Here is a 19,520-nt window from a genome sequence, read left to right as displayed (position 1 = left end):
TGTTATTCTCTGAAAGCCTACCGTGATATCCAGGGGTTTAGACTATGCAGTTTGCTTCCAATCGTGTTAGCAACTGGACAGGAATGTGAATAAAATGCCAGTGTTTTATTTTGGGACCTGCAGTTTGGTGTGCTAGAATGTGCTTCACTTCCTCTGTGCTCCCCCAAAGCACCAGGGCCTTCCAAACTCTAGCCTCAGTTCAGGCAGACATTCTTTCCAGAAAATGCCATCATTTTCTCTAGTGTGCCTATTGACCAAGGGAAATACCAAAACAAGTTTGGGCTGGGGTCTTGGTTACTTTGGTTTTCTAAACTGCCCTGGAAAGTTCTATGGCTTTGACATTGAACCAGTCTCGGAGCATAATGGGGTTCACTACTACAATGTACATTTCATAATGTATTTCCTACTGTTTGTAAGTACTCTAGACTACGGGGGAATTTTTTTCTGGGGTCTTCCCTGGACACCTCTCCCGGGCTATTGCTTGGCCATCTTGTTTGGTTTGTCGTTGGCGTCTCTGATCAGGGCAGCAGAAGGATGGGAGGGGAACAAGGCAACATGAAATGCGCGCTTCCTTCAGAACAGACGGGGGAATGAACTTGGTGAATTCAGCTGAGGGCGAGCAAGAGCATTCTAGATGGATGGGAAAGCCAGTAGAGACACTACCCCGAAGCTGCATGAACATTCAATGTAGGACCCCATCTGTTTTGTTAAATTGACAATTTCCTTTAGCAGGAAATAAAGGTTCATACTGAGTTTCAGACCAGCTACAGGGTAAGAAATAGCTTCACTTTTTAAAGACTTTGCTTTTTAAGGCATTCGGCATGTAACCTAATTTCATTTGATGGAGTTTGTTTTTCCTTCTCCATTTGCTGCCTAGAAATGTGTGCTTCATTATCTCCTGCAGAGTTGGGGTTGGAGAGGGGGAGCCGGTAGGAGCTGGAGACTCAGAGTTCTCTGGGCCTCAAGAGCACTTAAAAGAATAATATTAAATAAAATTAAAATAAATGACAAGAGCAACCATCCCTGTGGATTTGCTGTCTCAAACACGTCACACCACACAGCTGTGACTCCTAAGAGGGACTGACTGGACCCTGCCAGCTTCCACTTCACAAGCACGGTGACAAGGCCAAACCCAAATAAGTGAAGGACAGCACGTTAGCACAAACACACACAGGGGTCGATTTTCTTCCAGGGAAATGTGGTTTTCATTTGAGAGAAAAGCTCGCATCTATTAGGCCTCTTTTAGAATGCTACAAATTAATATTTTGTTTTAGATTTTTTTAAAAATTCAAACCTTCCAATGTTCTAACATGAAGATGAGTCTTTATCTCAACAACTAATTATAACGGAATATGATTTCCTGGGCTGAAATGCATTACTTTAGAACTGGTTTTGGTTTTTTTTTTTTAATATTGATATTAGGAAAAACACACACACACAAGTGATTGTAGAATATAAACTTTTTAATTTAAAAAGAGTAATCAAGCCATTACCCGGGAGAAAAGACACACATCACCAAGGCTCTCATTAGCACTGGCTGGCTACGTGACTCTAGCGCCCTCAGCAAGTGGAAATGAATTTACTTGATGTCACACAAAAGAGCTACTCCTCTCAAGATCCAGTGATCTGGGGACAAAACCGTTCGCAAATACACCACAGTGATGAAGGTCAAGTCAGTACGCCTGGGTTTCTTGTAAATAGGACACACATACAGCTTGGGGTCCTTGGGCGCGATGGAATTAACGGCAAAGATGTGCAGCACAGGCAGCTGCGTGAAGAGCACCTTGGGAGTGGATTCTGTGAGCTTCCCATTCCGTCTGTCCCAGGCTGCTCCATCCATATACAGCCCATAAATATACACACCTTCCTGGAAGAGTCAAGCATAAGGTAATAGGATTTTAAAAAAATTAGGTGCTGTGAGATGGACATCCATTACTGTAATAAGGGTCGTCAGTTTAGGAAGAAGACATACACCAGTCTTAAAACGCCACCAAAAGAACGAAACACCACTGGGCGCATTGCATTAGTGAAATACTGAGCCCAATTTTCCCCTGTGGCCTATCCTGAGGCCATAAGGGCTGCAGAAATGTTCCCGTTATTGCTTATTTAAGCGTAGGGGTAGCCTGCTGGGGACAATAAACTTAGCCAGCAGAACCAAATCACCTCTACAAGGAGATAAGTCTCAGAGAGCTCTGGTCTGAGTCAGTGTAGGGTCAGAACAAGGAACAGGATTTGGAGCTGGGAGCCACATGGGATCTCAGCCTGTGCCAGCCAAGCCAACCTGCAGCTCTAACCACCTCCGTCAGAGGAAGGAGTGAGATCTATTCAGCCAGGCCCAGCCGGCGGGAGAATCAGAGCACCCCCAGAGGCCAGGTGTGGTAGAGCTAGCAGGGGCATAATAGACAGGGACTGGGTGTGTTGGTTCAACAGTGACTGGCAGTCGTCCCCTGTTTCTCTTTCACACAAAGGAATCCTGCCCTTGAGGTCTTCACCATTAAACTGGGGGAAAAGACATGAATTGAATACCAGCACACACTTGTGAGAGGGGCTGCCTGGTGACCAGCACTGAGACTATGTGAAAGGCCACCCTGGGGTGGAGTGCTTGGGGGTCTTTGCAGAGGAGATGGCTTTGAAGGGTGGGCTGCTTTGGGGAAGACAGAGGACAGAGGCCAGGCATCCAGGCAGGAGCGATAGTACAAAGATAGGTAGGATGAATAGGAAAGCCCAAGCATTTTATTTAGCAGACAATTCAGTGGCTATAAAATAAGTTAGGGCTTGACCGTGGAAAAGTCTAGATGCCAAAGTGAAGAGTTTGAACTTTACCTTGTACGCCATGGGGAGCCATAGAACACGTATTCAGTAAGAAAAGAAAGGCTAGAGGGAATCACGGGAAGACTCTGATAATCACATAAGCCCATACAATAAATCTATTTAGTACATGGTGAACATTTTTCCTTTCCAATGAGGAGTAGGTAAGGGGAAGCAAATGTAGATCATAATAAAAGAGAGGGAGATTAATTGCGAAGTGTTTTCTGGATCCCCTCATGTGAGCTAAGAGTGTGAGGACCATATTTTTTGAACCCAAACCTGAAGTACATGGTTTGACGGTAAGACCAGGAGCAACCCCAGAAAATCAGGACATATGATGACGATCATTGCCAGTGGGTGACAATTACTACATGAACGACACAACCATTTAGGTATCATCCAACGGTAAACTGTACCCCTTTCAGGTTCCTTTTCATCTCAGAACTTTAAAAAGTCATAGTTAGAAGGTGTAGTGGGTTGAAGAGTATCCCCCCAAAAAGTCATGTCCACTTAGAACCTCTGAATGTGACCATTTGGAAATAGGGCCTTTGCAGATGGAATTAGTTAAGGTCATATTGGGATTAAAGTGGGCTCTAAACTCAATATGAGTGGTGTTTTTGTAAGAAGAGGAGGGGACACACAGAGATGCACACAAAGAAAAGGCCATGTGACAATGGAGGCAGAGGCTATAAGCCAAGGAACACCAAGGACTACCCAAATCTATTGGAAGCTGAGAGAGAGACATGGAACAGAATCCACCCCCTCTGCCCTGAGCCTTCAGAAGAAACCAACTCTGCCAATACCTTGATTCCAGGCTCTGGCCTCCTGACCTCTGAGGAAATAAATCTTTGTTGTTTTAAGCCCCCAGTTTGTGGTGCTTGGTGGCAACAGCCTGAGCAAATGAGTAGATATGTTGGTGCCAGGAAACGGGGTGCTGCTCTAACAAACACCTTCAAATGTGGAAGTGACTTTGGAATTGCATAATGGGAAAACGCTGGAAGAATTCTGAGGGGCATGATTGAAATAACCTAGAGTTGCCTTGAATGGAGAGGTTGCCTGTGGAAATATGGAGGTTAAGTGTGGTTCTGGTGGGGTGCAGACAGAAATGAGGACCAGTCTACTGGACACTGGAAGAAAGGCGACCATTGCTGTAAAGCGGCAGAAAGGGCCAGAACTCGGAATTCATCTGGCCCAGTCCTCTTCCTTGACAATGGAGAGAATGAAAATCAGAGAAAGGGAAAATGAGGCTGATGTGTTGAGTACCTATATGGAGTCCTAAGCAATTCCAGTTGATTCTCGCAACTGTTTTTCAAGAGGTTGAATCATCACCCTTATTTCACAGATGAGGAAGTTGAGGCTCAAAAAGTTAAAGTACTTGCCCAAGTTCACAGAGCAGGTCAGTGTCCAAGCAGTAGCTCCCAAAGGCATCTGCTTACCTTGGGGGGCCCCTGTTCTGCCCCCCTCCAGGTGTCCCTCCACCCAGGGTCCCACAGCTAGCAGGGGGCCCTGCTGGAACCGACCCCAGAGCTCAGGGCCGTGGGTACTGTTGGTCTCCACCGCCCCCCACACTCATCCCGTCTGTGAGCAGCCCACAGCAGGAGCCGGAGACATGTGGAAAACCCCTTTTTAGCAAACACAAGTGTAACTTGAAATTATAAAGGCATGCTATCTGGGGAGTTCCAGCACTTGTCATTAATTCCCACTCTGGCAAACAGGAGGCTTCAGCATTGAAGTCTCCTGGTGAGGACCAAGGAAACCCCAGCTACAAAGCCAATGGACTTAACTGACACACTCATAGGTCAGTGTCAGGTAGAATTTGAGCTTTCAACCCTGGTTCCAGAACTGCCCCTGCTATAGCCCAGTGGTGCCTACCACAGGGGGCGATGCGATCTCCTCCTTGGTCTGCCGCAGAACTTCGTTGTGGATGGTCACGGAGTCCAGGGCCCAGCCTTTGTGGGCACGAGTCACTTCTTGCCTCATTGCTGTGAGGAAGCCTGAAGAAAAGAACAGAAAAGAGGATCCCAATGTCTTGGTGCAGTCCACTTGAGAAACAAGAAGGGAGCAGAGCCAAGTGTAAGTTGCTTACCAAACTCCAAATGCATGTCCCCCTGCCCCCCAAGAGGAGTTGAGATTGAACCTCAAGGGCACATTTATTCCTGTGTTTTGTTTCTATGGGGACCTGCAATGAGCTGGGTATTCCCTGCTGGGTGACAGCAGGAGAGCAGCACCCTTTCTGCCTCAGACGGAGTCTTGGTTTGGTTTGAAATTCTCTCCTGGGGTTTCAACCACTCAAGTGTCTAAAGATTGTAACCCAGGCCTAGCTCAGAGTCTCTATCTGAAAACACGCTATTTAGGAACAAGACTGGAATGGTAAATATTCTGAGATCAGCATTCCAATGAAAACTCGAATAAAACCATTATCAAGCTTCTATTTGCTATAATGGAACAATTTCATTTTGTCTAAGGAAACAAGGCATAATGCCAAAATAGAAAACCCAACTTTCAATTTGATCAAACAAAGCAATCACACCGGAAGGAAAGCTATGTGTTTTAATATGCATAATACAGTTATTTTAAGGCAACATGTGGCTCTAGAGATTGTGGCCTTTCTTTACACTTAATATTTGCAAACCACACCATTCAATTCAATAAGAGAAGTCTTCGAGAGGAGAAATTATGTTAGAAACTAGGCCCTAAACTTCAAATGGACTTCAAAACCTTAGGAAGATTTATCTGTGACCTCTATATTACATTTGGCTCCCATGTTAATGGTCCCAAGACCCTTCCTGGTTATTAAATTAGACAGGTGGGGAGGCACACATTCATTCATTCATTTATTCATTTGTTAAATCTCTCAGGCGTGGCCACTGTGTACCAGGCACCACTCTAGGTGTGATGCCCACAAAGATGAAAAGACCATCCATGGATCCCGCGTTCCAGGAGCTCAGTCTAGAAGGAATGTGGAGGAAGGCAAGACATATAACACATTGCTCTTATGAGCGGAGGTGTGAACAAAATAAACCACTCAGGAATACAGCTCAAGGAAGGCTAAATCAAGAAGAGGAAGTTCAAAGTGACTCTTGCAAGATACGTAGGGGTTTGTCAGATGCAACAATTCCAGTTAGAGGAACAGCATGTGCAAAAAACATGGAGGTCTAGGCGAAAAGTGAAGCAATGTTGGCAGATAAGGTTAGAACAAAGGTAGAGGTGGGATTTTCAGGGTCAGGGTTTGGACTTGATTTTGTGGCTAGTGGGAAGCCACTGAATATTTAGAGTAGGCAAATAATTTGGTTATATTTGCATCATATAAGGTGTACTCAGAGTGCTCTCTAAAATAGGATTTGCCTGCTAAAGAAGAGCCCTTGCATTAATCCAAAAGGTCAATCAACCAGAGTAGCTGATTGTAGTACTTTTATAGCTGATGCTTTTTTTTTTGTCTTTTAAAGATTTTGTTTATTTATTTGAGAAAGAGAGAGAGAGAGAGAGAGAGAGAGGAAGAAGCAGACTCCCCACTGAGCAGGGAGCCCAATGAGGGACTAGAACCTAGGACCCCAGGACGACTACCTGAGCCAAAGACAGATGCTTAAATGACTGAGCCTCCCAGGCGCCCCTAGGTGATGCTTATAAAGCTATAGTTTCACAAAGCTATACTGAGAGGGCCTGGTAGTAAAGGAAGATTTTATGACATCAAAAGTTCACTACAGGGGCCAGGAAATGGTGCAGGTTTGCCTGGGAGCAATTGCAGGTCAGTGCCTCTCCATACTCCATGCTCGGAGTTACTTGAAGTGATTTGATCAGCATGGGATTATGTTGACTTCAATATTCAATACTATGGATCCCATACTCTAGTAGTAGGCAAGCATTTTGTGAATTTGCCAGTTGGTGGTGTATGACTGCTGGGGGAGGGAGGTCATCGAGAGAATGTGACCACCAGTTGACCTGTGAGTTGCACCCAGACCATCAGAGACACCTCTTTCCCTCCCCTGTCCTTTGAACCTTCGGCCCTCTGCCTTCCCCCCCTCCCAGAAGCTGCTAAAGAACAAAGCCTGGAGATGGTGATGTGCTGTTGAGATCATCTGGATGTTGTTCATGATTGAACCTAGTGAAGGCCCCTAGATAAACCTTTACATTTGGTGATGATCTACTCTTGTGGCTGCTGGAGACAAGCCTTCTGCGTAAATTCCCTTGCTTATTAAACCTGCCACCTACCCACCTGGAGTGGCCTTCCTTTTTCTGGGTCTCTCTCCACCCTCCACGGAAGGGGGCCAGTTTCAGATTTCACCAGGGAAGCTTCTGGGAAGGTTGCAAACCAATAACTGGTGAGCCTGCCAGGAGACCAAAGAAACCGGCCTTGGGAAAGAGGCATCTGAGGGAGAAATCCCACGCTGACCATCAACCTCCATGTGGGGAGGGGTAGCCTGTATGTCAGAGGCCCTGCCCATGCGTACAGGGGAACCCTGGATATGCTGGCCACTTTAATGCGCTTCTTTGAGAGACCGTGCACAATGCACCGGGCAGAGAATGCCCTGCAAAGTGAGGAGAGGGAGGGAGGGGAGTTGTGGGGATTGAGCGTGAAATGGACAAAACAGCCTGCCATCCTAGTACAAAGGAATGTGAGGCACAGCAATCACAGCCCTGGCCAGCAGAGCAGCCCCCAGTTCAGGAAACGTTCATGATGAGAGTGTATACTCCCATTGAGCTTATTGATACAGCTGCCAAGTTCCAGCAAAAGGCCAAGAAACGTATCCAAGCATGGTTAGTGCAGCTACGGAAGACAGGAGGCCATGGCATTCCTCTGCCTAGGCAGGTGGCAGAAAATATGAGCAACATCACCACACACCCTGCCCTCCAGCAGTGCTCGCGTGGTGCTCGGTGGGGAGGGCTGGTTCGAGGCATGCATTCCCTTATAGTTTGGACTGTTCTAGCCTGCTGGGGGGCTTAACCCAATAGAGGTGACCTCCCTGGGAAGATGGGACCCTGGAAATCTATAGAGGGGGTACAACAAATTCTTGGGGAGTTGGGAATGACATAGGCCATCTACACCCCCGTCTTTGAAGGGCCTCATCAGGCCACATTCACCGCAGGAATGAAAGCCAAGATACTCTAGCCTGTCCCCAGCACCTGGTATGGGACGCTGATATCCAGGCTAAGCCCAGTTGTGGGGCAAGATACTATGGTGTTGGGAAATCCATTGCTGATCTGGGGGAAACTGACAGATCCTGGGAACTGGTATGGGCTGTGGGATAGACCCAAGATAGAGAGGGAGCTCAGAAAGTCAAAAGTCTATCCCAATCAGCTATAAAGGGTACAGTAAAATTAGCCCAGAAGCAAATGTGGTTTGGCCTCATTGCTGCAGGGACCCAACCTGCACAGATAGACCAACAACCTGTGGAAACTATGGAAAAGTCTTGAAACTTGAACAACAATTTGGACCCGCCACATCTTCCCCTACCATGTCTGATGCCCTGCTGCTCTAGCAGAGGCCTCAGGGGCACAGTCTTATTCAGGGTGGGTGCCTCCTACACCCAGGGTATTGTTGGATGCAGTCCAAGAGTGCTTCCGGGTGAGGACCACTGCAGGTGAACAGAGGACTCATGTTGAGCTCACGACTTACCAGTCCCCCAGGAATAAACAAAAGTGACAGCTCTGGTGGATACTGGAGTTGAAAGTACTCCACCACGTGGTAACCCTCAGAAGTTTCCTGGCCCCCTCAGTGTCACTGATGATTATGGAGGGCACACAGTTATGGTCAGGAAGGTCCTTTTGACCCTCCAAATTGGGCGTTCTACCTGACCAAGCATGTGAGTTTTTTTTTTTCTCTCCAATACCAGAAAACATTGTGGACACTGATATCCTACAAGGTCAAACTCTGCAAACCTCTATTGGTGAATTTTGTTTCCAGGTTACAGTCATCAAAGCAGTGCTGAGGGAAAATGCCAACTGGGAACCTGTAAGCCTGCCATCCCCGCGAAGAGGGGTAGCTGTCAAATAGTATCAATTGCCTAGGGGTGGAGAAGGAGATAGGAGAAACTATTCAAGAACTGCCCTGAGTGGGTATTATATGCCCTTCCCACAGTGCTCTCAACAACCTGGACTGGCCGGTAAAAAAGCCAGGTGGCTTGTGGCAGTTGATGGTGGACCTACCAAAAATTGCACAAGGTAGTGGCCCCCTATTCAATATGTGGCTGTGGCCCACATTGCCACCATCTTAGATACCTTGGTCATGGTCTTAGGCATTTACTCTACTGTGCTAGATGTAGCAAATGCTTTTTTCAATAGACCCCTGGCCACTGGGTCACAGGATCAAATTTACCTCCACGTGGTAGGGGCAGCAATGAACCTTTCAAGTGCTTCCCCAAGGTGACCAGCACAGCCCCGCCATGTGTCATGGCATGGTAGTCCAAGACCTGTCCCTGTCCTCCTTCCCCACATCGGTAAAATGGGCCCATTACACTGCTGATATAATGCTAACATGTGAAGACTTGCCTCTGTGGCAGGACACTTGGCAGGCTTTGCTGGAACATCTGGGGGAGAAGATGAGCAGTAAACCCACAGAAAATTAAAGGCCCAGGCACTGCTGTAAGGTTTTGGGAGTTGTTTGGTGGGGTAAGCAGTGTGTTGCCGCAGAAGCTGTGATTGATAAGGGCAAGCTCACCCAACCCCTAAGAATGTGAAAGAAGTACAAGAATTTGTGGAGATTTGGGGGTTTGGAGGACTTTTATTCCCCACCTAGCACAGTGTCTCTGTCCCTTATACTGCCTGGCAAAGAAGGGGCATGTGTAGGGCTGGGGATCAGAGTGGTAAGCCACCTTTGAGAAGATAAAAATATTAGTGAAGCAGATTAAAGCTCTTGGCATCCCCTAACCAGTGCACAGTTGAGTTAGAGATGTCTGTGGCTCCAGAAGTTCTGGGTACAGAGCTCCTCCAGCTAGAGTCTCTCATGCAACAGAGGCTGAACTCAGAGTGGCCATCACTTATGAGCTCTGGCCTTTAACCCTTAGCACTAACACTTGGGCTGTTCTTTTCTCTCTCCCTGTCTCTTTTTAAGATTTTATTTATTTATTTTTGAGAGATAAAGCATATGAGTAAGGGGAGGAGCAGAGGAAGGAGAAGAGAGGGGAGCAGAGGGGGAGGGAGAGGGAGATAACCTCCAGCAGACTGTGTGCTGAGAGAACAGCCCAATGAGAGGCTCAATCCCATGATTCTGAGATGATGATGACCTGAGTGGAAACCAAGAGTCGGAAGCTTAACCAGCTGAGCCACCCAGATGCCCTAACACTTGGGCTATTCTAAAGGGTTAACTCTATCGCTTGGACAATGGGAGGCTAAGGGGTGAATGAAAATGAGTAGGCCATTGTGGGGTCAAGATGTATGGTGGGGACCATTTTGGCTCACCTGCCAGAGCCTGAGGCCCTCCTCACTGTCTTTCATATCCTGGCTCATAAGGCACTGACACCCCCCGTCAATCAAGAAGTTGATGTTCTAGCTCAGATACAAGCCCTAGCAACATGCACAAGACTGGGCAAAAGCACATGACATTGCATGGCAGCTCCATCTCTCCTATAACCCGAAAGCAGCAGCAGGGGTGGGGGAGGTTGGGTGAAGGGACAACTGAAATACTAAAACAGCAGATGAAACTAGTAATAGGTAAAACCACCTTGGCCCAGTGAGCTACAGTACTCTCAGGCTTTAATACACTTGAATGATCAATCAGTAGGGCCTGTTGCTCCATATGGCAGACTTAGGACCCCTGCCAAGGTCACCAATCCCATAAAGGTATGGAAGTTGCAGGAAATAACCACTGTCCCAGCTCTCACTGTGGATCAACGTGCTATGATGCTGAGAACACCAAGCCCCACCACACCTGGGAAAGGAGTTACCTACTGGAAACTGCAATGAGATGTCCTGCTGGGATGGGTGTTACTTCGCACCCATCTTCACTGGGATGGGTGAGGGAGAACTACCCAATCTTCACTGGGATCCCACTGTCCTGCTGCAAGCCAGGTCTGTTGAAATGCACTAGGCCTAAATGGAACATGCACCACTGAAAGAGCGGAGAAGGTGGGGGGTCCTGGTCTGGCATATCCTACCCCCAGTCCACCAGCTCATGCCTGACCGGGCTGCCTCCCTCAGCCAACATGGATGGTATGCAAAACCAGGTCAAGTTCCTAAAACTGCCAATTTCCCTCTCCTCAAGGCCAGGTGGGTATGTAGTTTTCCACTGCTACAATCATTGGGCTACAGTCTTTGTCTCTCCATTGGCCTGGAGGATGTTCTAGCACACACAGAGGCCCTTACTAAATCCGTTCAGCAAGTCTTGAATGATAGCCAACAGAGCCTGTCCTTACCAAACATGAAATGCCTCTACTGAGAAAAACTGTCTTCCAAAATAGGAGAGCCTTGGACATTATTACTGCCTCGCAAGGAAGCACCTCTGCCATTATCCAAATAGAATGTTGTGTGTTCATTCCTGATGAGTCTGCTAATGTATCATCTCTATTAAATCACATGAGGACACCAGTGAATGGCCTGGGTAATCCAACTTCCAGCCTAGGAGACTTAATAAATCAGTAGTTTGAAACATGGAGCCCTTGGTGGAAAAAGTTGTGACTAATTTTAGGATTATTTTCTTAATCTGTGTTTTCTCTTGCACGTGTCCATACTGTTGCTGTGGCAGCAGCCTGCCGTGCAGCTGATGGCTGCCCAAAGAGCCACCTCTATGCTAGTGAAACCCCTTGCTGACGGCTCAGGTTCTGTTGCAGAAGAGGGGGCCTGGGAGATTGTAAGAGCTGGTCACAGTGTTGGGGGAGGTTATCAAGAGAACATGGCCACCGGCTGATCCATGAGCTTCATCTGGGCAATTGGAGTCTCCTCCTCACCTCCCCTGTCCTTGAAATGTGTGTTCTACTTGCCTTTCCTGCTCCCAGAGGCTGCCCTAAGGACAGAGCCTTGGGCTAGTGATGTGTTTTTGAGGCTATCTGGATGATATACGTGACTGGACCCAGTTAAGTCCTCTATGTAAACTTTTAACATTTGGCAGGTGGGTACAGAGATCTATTCAGCTTGTGGCCACCCAAGTTAAGCCTCTTACAACTAAGCACCATTACTTATAAAACCTGCCACCTACCAATCTGAAGTGGCCTGCCTCTTCCTTCAGTCTCTCCCTGCCTTCTGCATATGCGGGGCTGGTTTCAGATACACCCAGGAAGTTGTAAACCAATAGTGACCATAACAATAATATACAATTCTTTCTTGTAAGTCCCTCTGTGAATGTCATTTTCATCATTCAACACCAAGTGTGCCTCCATGTGGCATACTAGACACTGTGTATCCAAGTAGAGTAGTTGGAATTCAATTGACTCTATTTTATGAAATTTTAAAATTCATCCCTGATCTATGAATCTACAAGGTCATAACGCACAAGACGTGAATCTTGGTCTTAACCATCCATCTGCACAAATTGAATAATTGAATTTTTCTCTAACATTTTAAATTCCAACTAAATTGTAAATTTAACCTCTCTCTGTATGGCACTTAGGACAATGACATAGGTCCTGAATGATGGATGAGTGGGATTCTCTCTCATGTAACATGCCTGCTTTGAAGACTTGAGCCATTGTCAGAAAGCTCTGAAAACCTCAAGTACGATTAGGGAGAGAGCATCTCCCATCTTCTCCCTCCTGGGGGATACACATGATGTTGTCTAGTTTACATGAACAGTACACCGCCTGATTTAGGTAACACTCTTAGTATGCTGATAGATGGAATCTAGAACACAGATTGCTTTGAGCTGTTAAGAAAGGAAAAGGTTAAATAAATGTATTGGAAGGTAGGGAAATGTTCCATGGGCCATTCTCACCCAGAGAACATGGAGAAGATACATAGTTTTTCAAGTCTTGATAGTTTTGCTTTGGCTTCCTGAAAAGAAAAACATGATCTTGTGGAATTCAAACTGCAGTAAATCCACTGAATTGTTCATTATTGAATTTAGAAAAATGAATGACCATCTTTCTTGTAGACTAATATCAAGGCTAATGGAATCAAAATCTGTGTTTTCTGAAGCTTGTATAATTTTAAAAGACTATTGATACATTTTTCTTTATAAAAACTTGAAAAGCAGTACTTTTGTCTTGGCACCAATTTAGTTTTAATAATTCTTCAACCAAATTTCAATCATCAGTGCTGGAAAGTGATTCATGTATTCATATGTTTGACTCTGAAGTAAGAAACAAAAAGTTGGGGAAAGTCTTCACCGATAATAACCTTCTGTTCATGAGATTTAACCACCCACATGGAAATGGGTGATTTGACTATTCAACATCTGAGTTGCATGTGGTCCAAATGAGATGTTTTTTTAAAAAAATTTTCCCTTCAAACTCATACAGCACAATGAAATCTTAAAACACTTGTCAAGTCTGTTCTTTAAAAAATTCACTATTAAGCTGGGGTTATACTTTGGAAATTCAGGTCTAAAGTAACATTTGTTATGTCTTAATTCCTATAATAGTAGTAACCCAGAATTTCAGCAAACCAATTGCTGTTGTTTGACTTGTGTAGTCAGTCAGCTTAAAGAAAGCTGTAGAGTTCAAGTATCACTTCAAACAAGGCCTCGGAAAAGCCAAAAGAAATAACTAATCGGGAAGGTTGCTTGTCTCAATTTGATCAGGAGGAGGTTGGTAGTCCTATCGGCCATTTTTTTCCTTTAATAAATGAACCAGTCCTTATGTAATGGGCCTTAGGTTGGGCAGTATTTCCTGTCTTATTAGTTACCAAGCCTCCCAGTAGCATCTTCAAAGATGAGGAGAAATGATGTTCCTGCCACAAGTGTATGACAGGCAGTTTTTCCTCCAAATGAGAAGCAAATGGAGTTCATTAGTAAGTTAAATAAAGGTCAGAAATCATTAAGCAAAGATGGGGTTGATCCACCCAATTGAATAAAAAGGCACCAGGCACCTCGGCTGATGCTTTGCTAGATGCTGTAAGGTGGGGAATCTTAACCTTGGATGAAAATTAGAATTATCTGGGAAGCCTTTAAAACTCCCGATTCCTAGGCCACAACTCAGATCGATAAAATCCGAATCTAGAGGTGGGACCCCAGCATCAGCATTGTTTCAAGGCAGGGCTTCTCAAACTTTCACGTTCATAGGTATCAGCTGGGGAAGGAGCTCTTATTAAAATACAAGTTATGATTCAGTAGGTAGGTCAAGGGTGGGGGCTGAGATTCTCCACTTCTATCAAGCTCCAGGTGATACTGAGGCTGTTGGCTGGTGGACCACATACTGGGTAGTAAGTCGAAGGCCTAGTTTCTTCATGCATTAGAATGACCAAGTGAGTTTTTAAGAAAACTAACTGTACAGACTCTAGAGGCCTCATCACCAGAGGTTCCGATATAATTGGTCTGGAGCCTGAGGCATTACTATACATTAAATGTTTCCCAGGTGATTCAGTTGTAGAGGCAGGGCTGAGAACCACACCACTCTGCAAAAAGATCTGCACAGCAGGCTCTTGACAGTTCCCTGACCCACATTTGTTTTAAGAACAAATTTGACAAGTAGGAACAGAAATGCTTCACAGTACAAGCAAAATATTAGGAAGGCTGTCAGTAGTATGTGCGGACTCCTTCCATGGCCCCCTGAGGCACACGTGTTCTCTGTGATGTTGTTAATCCAGGACATGGTTGGCTCCAACAGAACCTGAGTACAAGTGGGAAAGCTGAGGCTAACTCTGGCGTCTGCTTAATCCACCACATCTCATGCGCCAAAATGTTAATTCCCTGAACTGCGCTATCTTCTCTGTGTGCTGCTTTATACTTCCTTTCCCTTGCCCCAACCAAACCCTTCCATTGTTCCCTCTGGAGTGGTTCAATGGTTAACCAACTCTCCCATTTTTCCACCTCTTCACAGAACATTCTCTCCATCTTCTTCCTTTTACTGGAGCCTTGCTCAACTCTAAAGACACAGTCCTTCCCAATTGTTCCTTCATCCTTTATGAGAATCCTTGGTGCTCTGACAAGCACATCCTCTGGCCACATACTCCAAATACTATCTGCCCCCATTCACTGAGCATTCTCCATCATCTGGGCCTCCTTCAGTATCTTGACCTCTCCATTCCCTGACTTCATCATTTCTGAAGACCTCCTGAACTCCACCTTTTCTTCATTTCTTTCCTATGTAGTCTAGATTCATTCTTTTCATCACTTTCCCAGCAAAACTCCAAACCTAGATGAATCCAAATGTCCCCCTTCCTATACTTATTCCAGGCTGCCAAACAATAGTAAGATCATTCCACAGTGGCCACTAGCCTTGATGGGCTTCTCAAAGACACCCAGCAATCTTTCCTTGTCCCCCTCAATAGCCGACTTTCTCAAACATCTTCTATTCTCCTTAGATCTTTCCTCCAACACCTTCTTGCTCCTGAAATCACTTTGCCTCCTACATAGAAAGTGTCAGACGGGAACCCCCTTAACTTCTTGCCATCAAACTGACAGACTCACTCGCACCTAAACTCTTTCCTCCCTTATTATTCTTACTACAATGGGTATGGTGTCCCTCCACCTGCCTGGAGTGCATCCCTGCACTTGAGAGCCATCCCCTCTTTGCCTTTTTTACCCCTCTCTGTTATCTTTGCACTTTCTCCCTCCCTCTCTCTCTCTCTTTCTCTCTCTCTCTCCTGGCTTCTTCCCATGTGTATTTGAATAGATTCAAGCCTCTCCTATCATTAAAAAAAGAGAATCCTTTCTTCTTACAACCATTCCTCCAACTTGCTTCTCCTCGTCAAAGCCAAATTTCTTGAGACTAATTATCCTTCTTGTCCATACTCTGTCTCTCCATTTCCTGTTATCCCACTCACTCACCTTGAAGTCTGACTCCTCCACTTCCCCATCCACTCCACTGACACCCTTTGCCAACAGTCTCCTTATTGATAAAGGCATCTGACCACTTTTGGTCTTATCTTACTTGACCTCTGGCAGCATCCGTCTCTACTTCCTACTTTCTCCTCTTGTCTGCCACCACACTATGCTTTCCTGATTTCCCTCTTCCAAGTTGTTTGGATGTGAGAGGACCACTCACAAGAGTTGGGTGATCTGGAGGATGTTGATATACAAGCAAATGTAGCAGAATCTTGATTAGGATGGTTTAGGAGGAAGATGACCAGAAGGTAGTACCGGTGAGGTTCACAGGAGGATGGAATATTCTACATTGGCAGTTGGAAGTGAAGAATCAGAACCTTAAACCAGGACTTCGGATGAGTCAGTCATGAGTAGAGATAAATAGTTGCATCTGTGAGAATGGCTGACGTTATCCATGTAGGCACCAGGACCAAGGGCAGAACTTGCTTGAGATGAGTCTACAAAGTAGACCGAGAAGCAGTCCTAGGAGAGGTAGGAGGAGAACCAAGGAAGGTAATGGATGAAAGCCAAGGTATGAAAGAGTTTCCAGAACTGGCATCCTAGTATAATTAAGAGGAATGAAGTTGGCAAGGAGGTCACTAGATTTGGTGGCCTTGGAGAGAACAATGATGAGTCTGGCCAGATTACAAGGGATTAGCCAGTTGGTAAAGAAGATAACATGTACAGAAACTAGAATTATAAGGGATGTGGTTGTGACTGAAGCCAGGTGCACCTATGCCCCTCCCACATGAAGGCAAGGAAGATGGGTTGTTACTCAATCTGGAGGCATTTCTAAGATGTCCACAGTCCTCCTATCATTCTGTGGTTTGAGGACAGAGCAGGTAAGTGCTATCATTCAGATACAGGTTTAGAACCTTGAAGTTCACCTGGCTTCCCTCAGATGTTTAAGTCAGCTCTTGTTCTTATAGCTATGGGGCATGCTTAGGATTGTTATGGGATTAGAAGAAATCTCTCAGTTCCTTCCAATGCTAAAGTTCTATGAACTCTTGGTGTACTTTTCTACCCAACAAATGTCAGGCTTTTATAAAACAAGCTTTCAGAGAGTGCTGCTAGCTGATGATGTTGCCCTGAAAACAAATATATAGGCAAGAGGTTGTAGATGATTTTTACTGTAATAAAAGATAACAGGACAAAAAGTACCCATCCCCTTGCTTCAGTAAAATCCTCTCTGAAAATCTTGATTTGTACTAGTGTGTAAGTTGTCACTGGTATCTGCTGTGACAGACTGACATGGCTTGTCGAGACACTGAGAGAAACTAATGCAAGAAACTAATGCAGAAACTAATGCAAGAAACTAATGCAGAAAAACTAATGCAAGTTGGCATCCAATTGGCATCAAGCTCCAGACTGAGTTAAACATTTGGAGAATAATGATACTGCATGGTGTAATCTCCTCCTCTATAGAGGCTGCATTGGCAGCACATGAGTCATACCTAACATCAAATGGTAAAGCATGGCTGTCAATTAAGAGGTTTTACAAGGTGGTCAATACCCACTTGAAGTCAGGCTCATAATTCATAGTCCACACTTATGACACAAACACATACGCAAATTAGAATCAATCATGTGTGCCTGATGCTCTGAAAAGGTACACCTTTGGGAACCAGAGACCAAACAAATCCTTCAAGAATCCTGAGAAGCACAATCTTAAACAATATGTGAACATGTGTATCAATGACTGCTGGGAAAGCCCGGTGGAGCACACAGGTTCTCTTGGGCCTGAGTAATCCATTGAGAGGCAAATCCATGCACTGCCAAAAGCTGAGCCATCAAACAAATGTTATAGGGTAATGGGTAGAGATCTTGAACATTTTAATAATCAAACCTAATTGCCATACATTTGAGCTCATCAACTGCTACAAGAAATGACTGTGAAGGGGGCTGAAAATACCACTCCATGGCGGCTGACTCAGCCTCTTCAAGTATAACTGACAAAATATCAGGCTACCATAAGGCAAAGGACCAATGCTATAAACAGCATCAGCTCAGGCACAGATGGGGGGCGGGGAGGCATGCAAGTCCTGTCTCCTGTCCTTATGGCAGTGTGGGTCTTGAAGTCGCTTAGGCCTGAGGAGCAATCACCAGAGGCATGATGGGAAACACACATCAGACAGTACTAGATGCTGTATTACATTATAAGAACACAAAATAAATGGTCACATATGTAAATGTTGTTTTATATGTTTTATAGCCGAGGTGATTTTGGCTACACATACTGTGATGAAACTATGGCCTCGTTGCAAACTGCGTTGTGTTTTAGTTAAACATTTTTTTGAATTAAAAAAAACCCATTTGCTTAAATATCTTGAGCCAAAGAAAGAAATTTCATCAAAAGAGACCAGGTTAGAAGATATAAAACCCAGGAGATATAGTCATGCTGAGAAATCAATTACTGATGTCAAATCGTGACCAGAGAGGCTTCCAATTGGAAATTACCTTATCTGCTTGCATACTGCCTACGAAATGCATGAACTTGCTGTAATATTTATGTTTTCTGGATTTGGTCAGGTAATATGGAGCAGAAAGTAATTTGTTTCTCATGTCAAGAGAAGGAAAAGGAAGCAGACAAGTGATTAGTGTGCAAATAAAGTTGACCTCCACTCTTCTATGCTATAAACAGAAAGCAATCATAGAGAAGGATGTATGTCTGGGTGCTTGTGTGTAAAGGTAACATGCTTGAATAAGTCCAGGGCTCCCCAAGACATGGAGAGCCATGAGAGAAAGAATAAAAGTTTAAGCTGAAAACAGAAATGAAGAAAAGAGAAAGGATTAGTATTATTAACAAATAAAGACAAGAAAACAAATGTATGTCTGTATTTGTATTTCTTTAAATGTTCTGGCTTGTAACATTCTTAACAAATAGTAACAAAGATTAGTTCATATTAATACTTTGCTATTTCAAGTCATATTTCTAATGTAAAAAAAGCAATCATTGAAATAGATTGTATGTTGTGACACACGACTTAACTTGTCTGCATCTACGGAAAGCCAAGGATCAACCAACCTATCTCTCTTGGTTTCTGAATATCAAAAACATACTTAATGACCACACATCTTTTTTAAAAATCACTAATATTTACTCCTCTCCTAAACTCCAAGTTGGCCAACACACGTCTCCATCTGTATGTTCTGCCAGCACTAGCTGACAATTCCAGTGTTCCTTGTTTTCTTTCCAACCTGTCCTTCTTCCAGTGCTCTCTGTCTTGTACCATTCCTTTGATCTCAGCCATTGCCACTCTCTGTTCTCCCAAAGATCCCCCATTTAATCACCCCATCAAATCTGTCCCTTTCTCTTCACCTAGTTAAAGTCCCAGGCTCTCCCTTGGACTTGGTAAGTCTCATTGCTCTGGATCTCCATATTCCAGTCTACCCTCTACCTTCTCCTGGGATTATCTTCTGATCTCCGTGGACTTCCAATTGCCTTTATAATGTGGCCTAACCTCCCCCAGAAAACTCCGCACTCCAGCCTCACTGCCACCCACCTCTGGTCCCTCTTCCTGAGCTCTGGTCACACTGCCGTCCTTCTTTTTTCATGCCTTGTCTTTGCTCAGGCTTCTGGCTGGAATGCCCTTTTCTCGAGTCCCTGCAAATCCTACTCCGTGCTTCCTGTATAAAGCTCTTCTGGAGCCCTGCCTTGGCAGAATTCATCTCCCTGTCCTCTGTACTACTGTGGCACTTAGTTCTCACTTGTGTGGAGCACTTATCACATTATGTTAAAGTTGCTGATGGGTCTGTCTTACCAATCAGATTATGAGCTCCTTTAGGGGATGAATTGGGTCTCAAATCTCTCTCTATTGAAAGC

At 45.0% G+C, this 19,520-nt stretch overlaps 1 protein-coding gene across 1 annotated transcript in view; it reads right to left on the bottom strand.

The window, feature by feature from the left end:
- Positions 1–1,560: 1,560 nt before the first annotated feature.
- DNAH8 (dynein axonemal heavy chain 8) overlaps positions 1,561–19,520 on the bottom strand; it is a 332,098-nt gene continuing 314,138 nt past the window's right edge. The window contains exons 88-89 of the mRNA XM_034660654.1: positions 4,681–4,802; positions 1,561–1,867 (exon numbers count right to left, since the gene is read on the bottom strand). Coding sequence (XP_034516545.1) covers positions 1,580–1,867; positions 4,681–4,802 — 410 coding nt within the window. The 3' untranslated portion in view covers positions 1,561–1,579. The remainder of the gene's footprint in view (positions 1,868–4,680; positions 4,803–19,520) is intronic.

This window comes from Ailuropoda melanoleuca, chromosome 5, assembly GCF_002007445.2.
Source record: "Ailuropoda melanoleuca isolate Jingjing chromosome 5, ASM200744v2, whole genome shotgun sequence".
NCBI lineage: Eukaryota > Metazoa > Chordata > Mammalia > Carnivora > Ursidae > Ailuropoda > Ailuropoda melanoleuca.
Note: the sequence above shows the minus strand (reverse complement) of the source record. Positions and strands in the feature narration are given on the sequence as shown.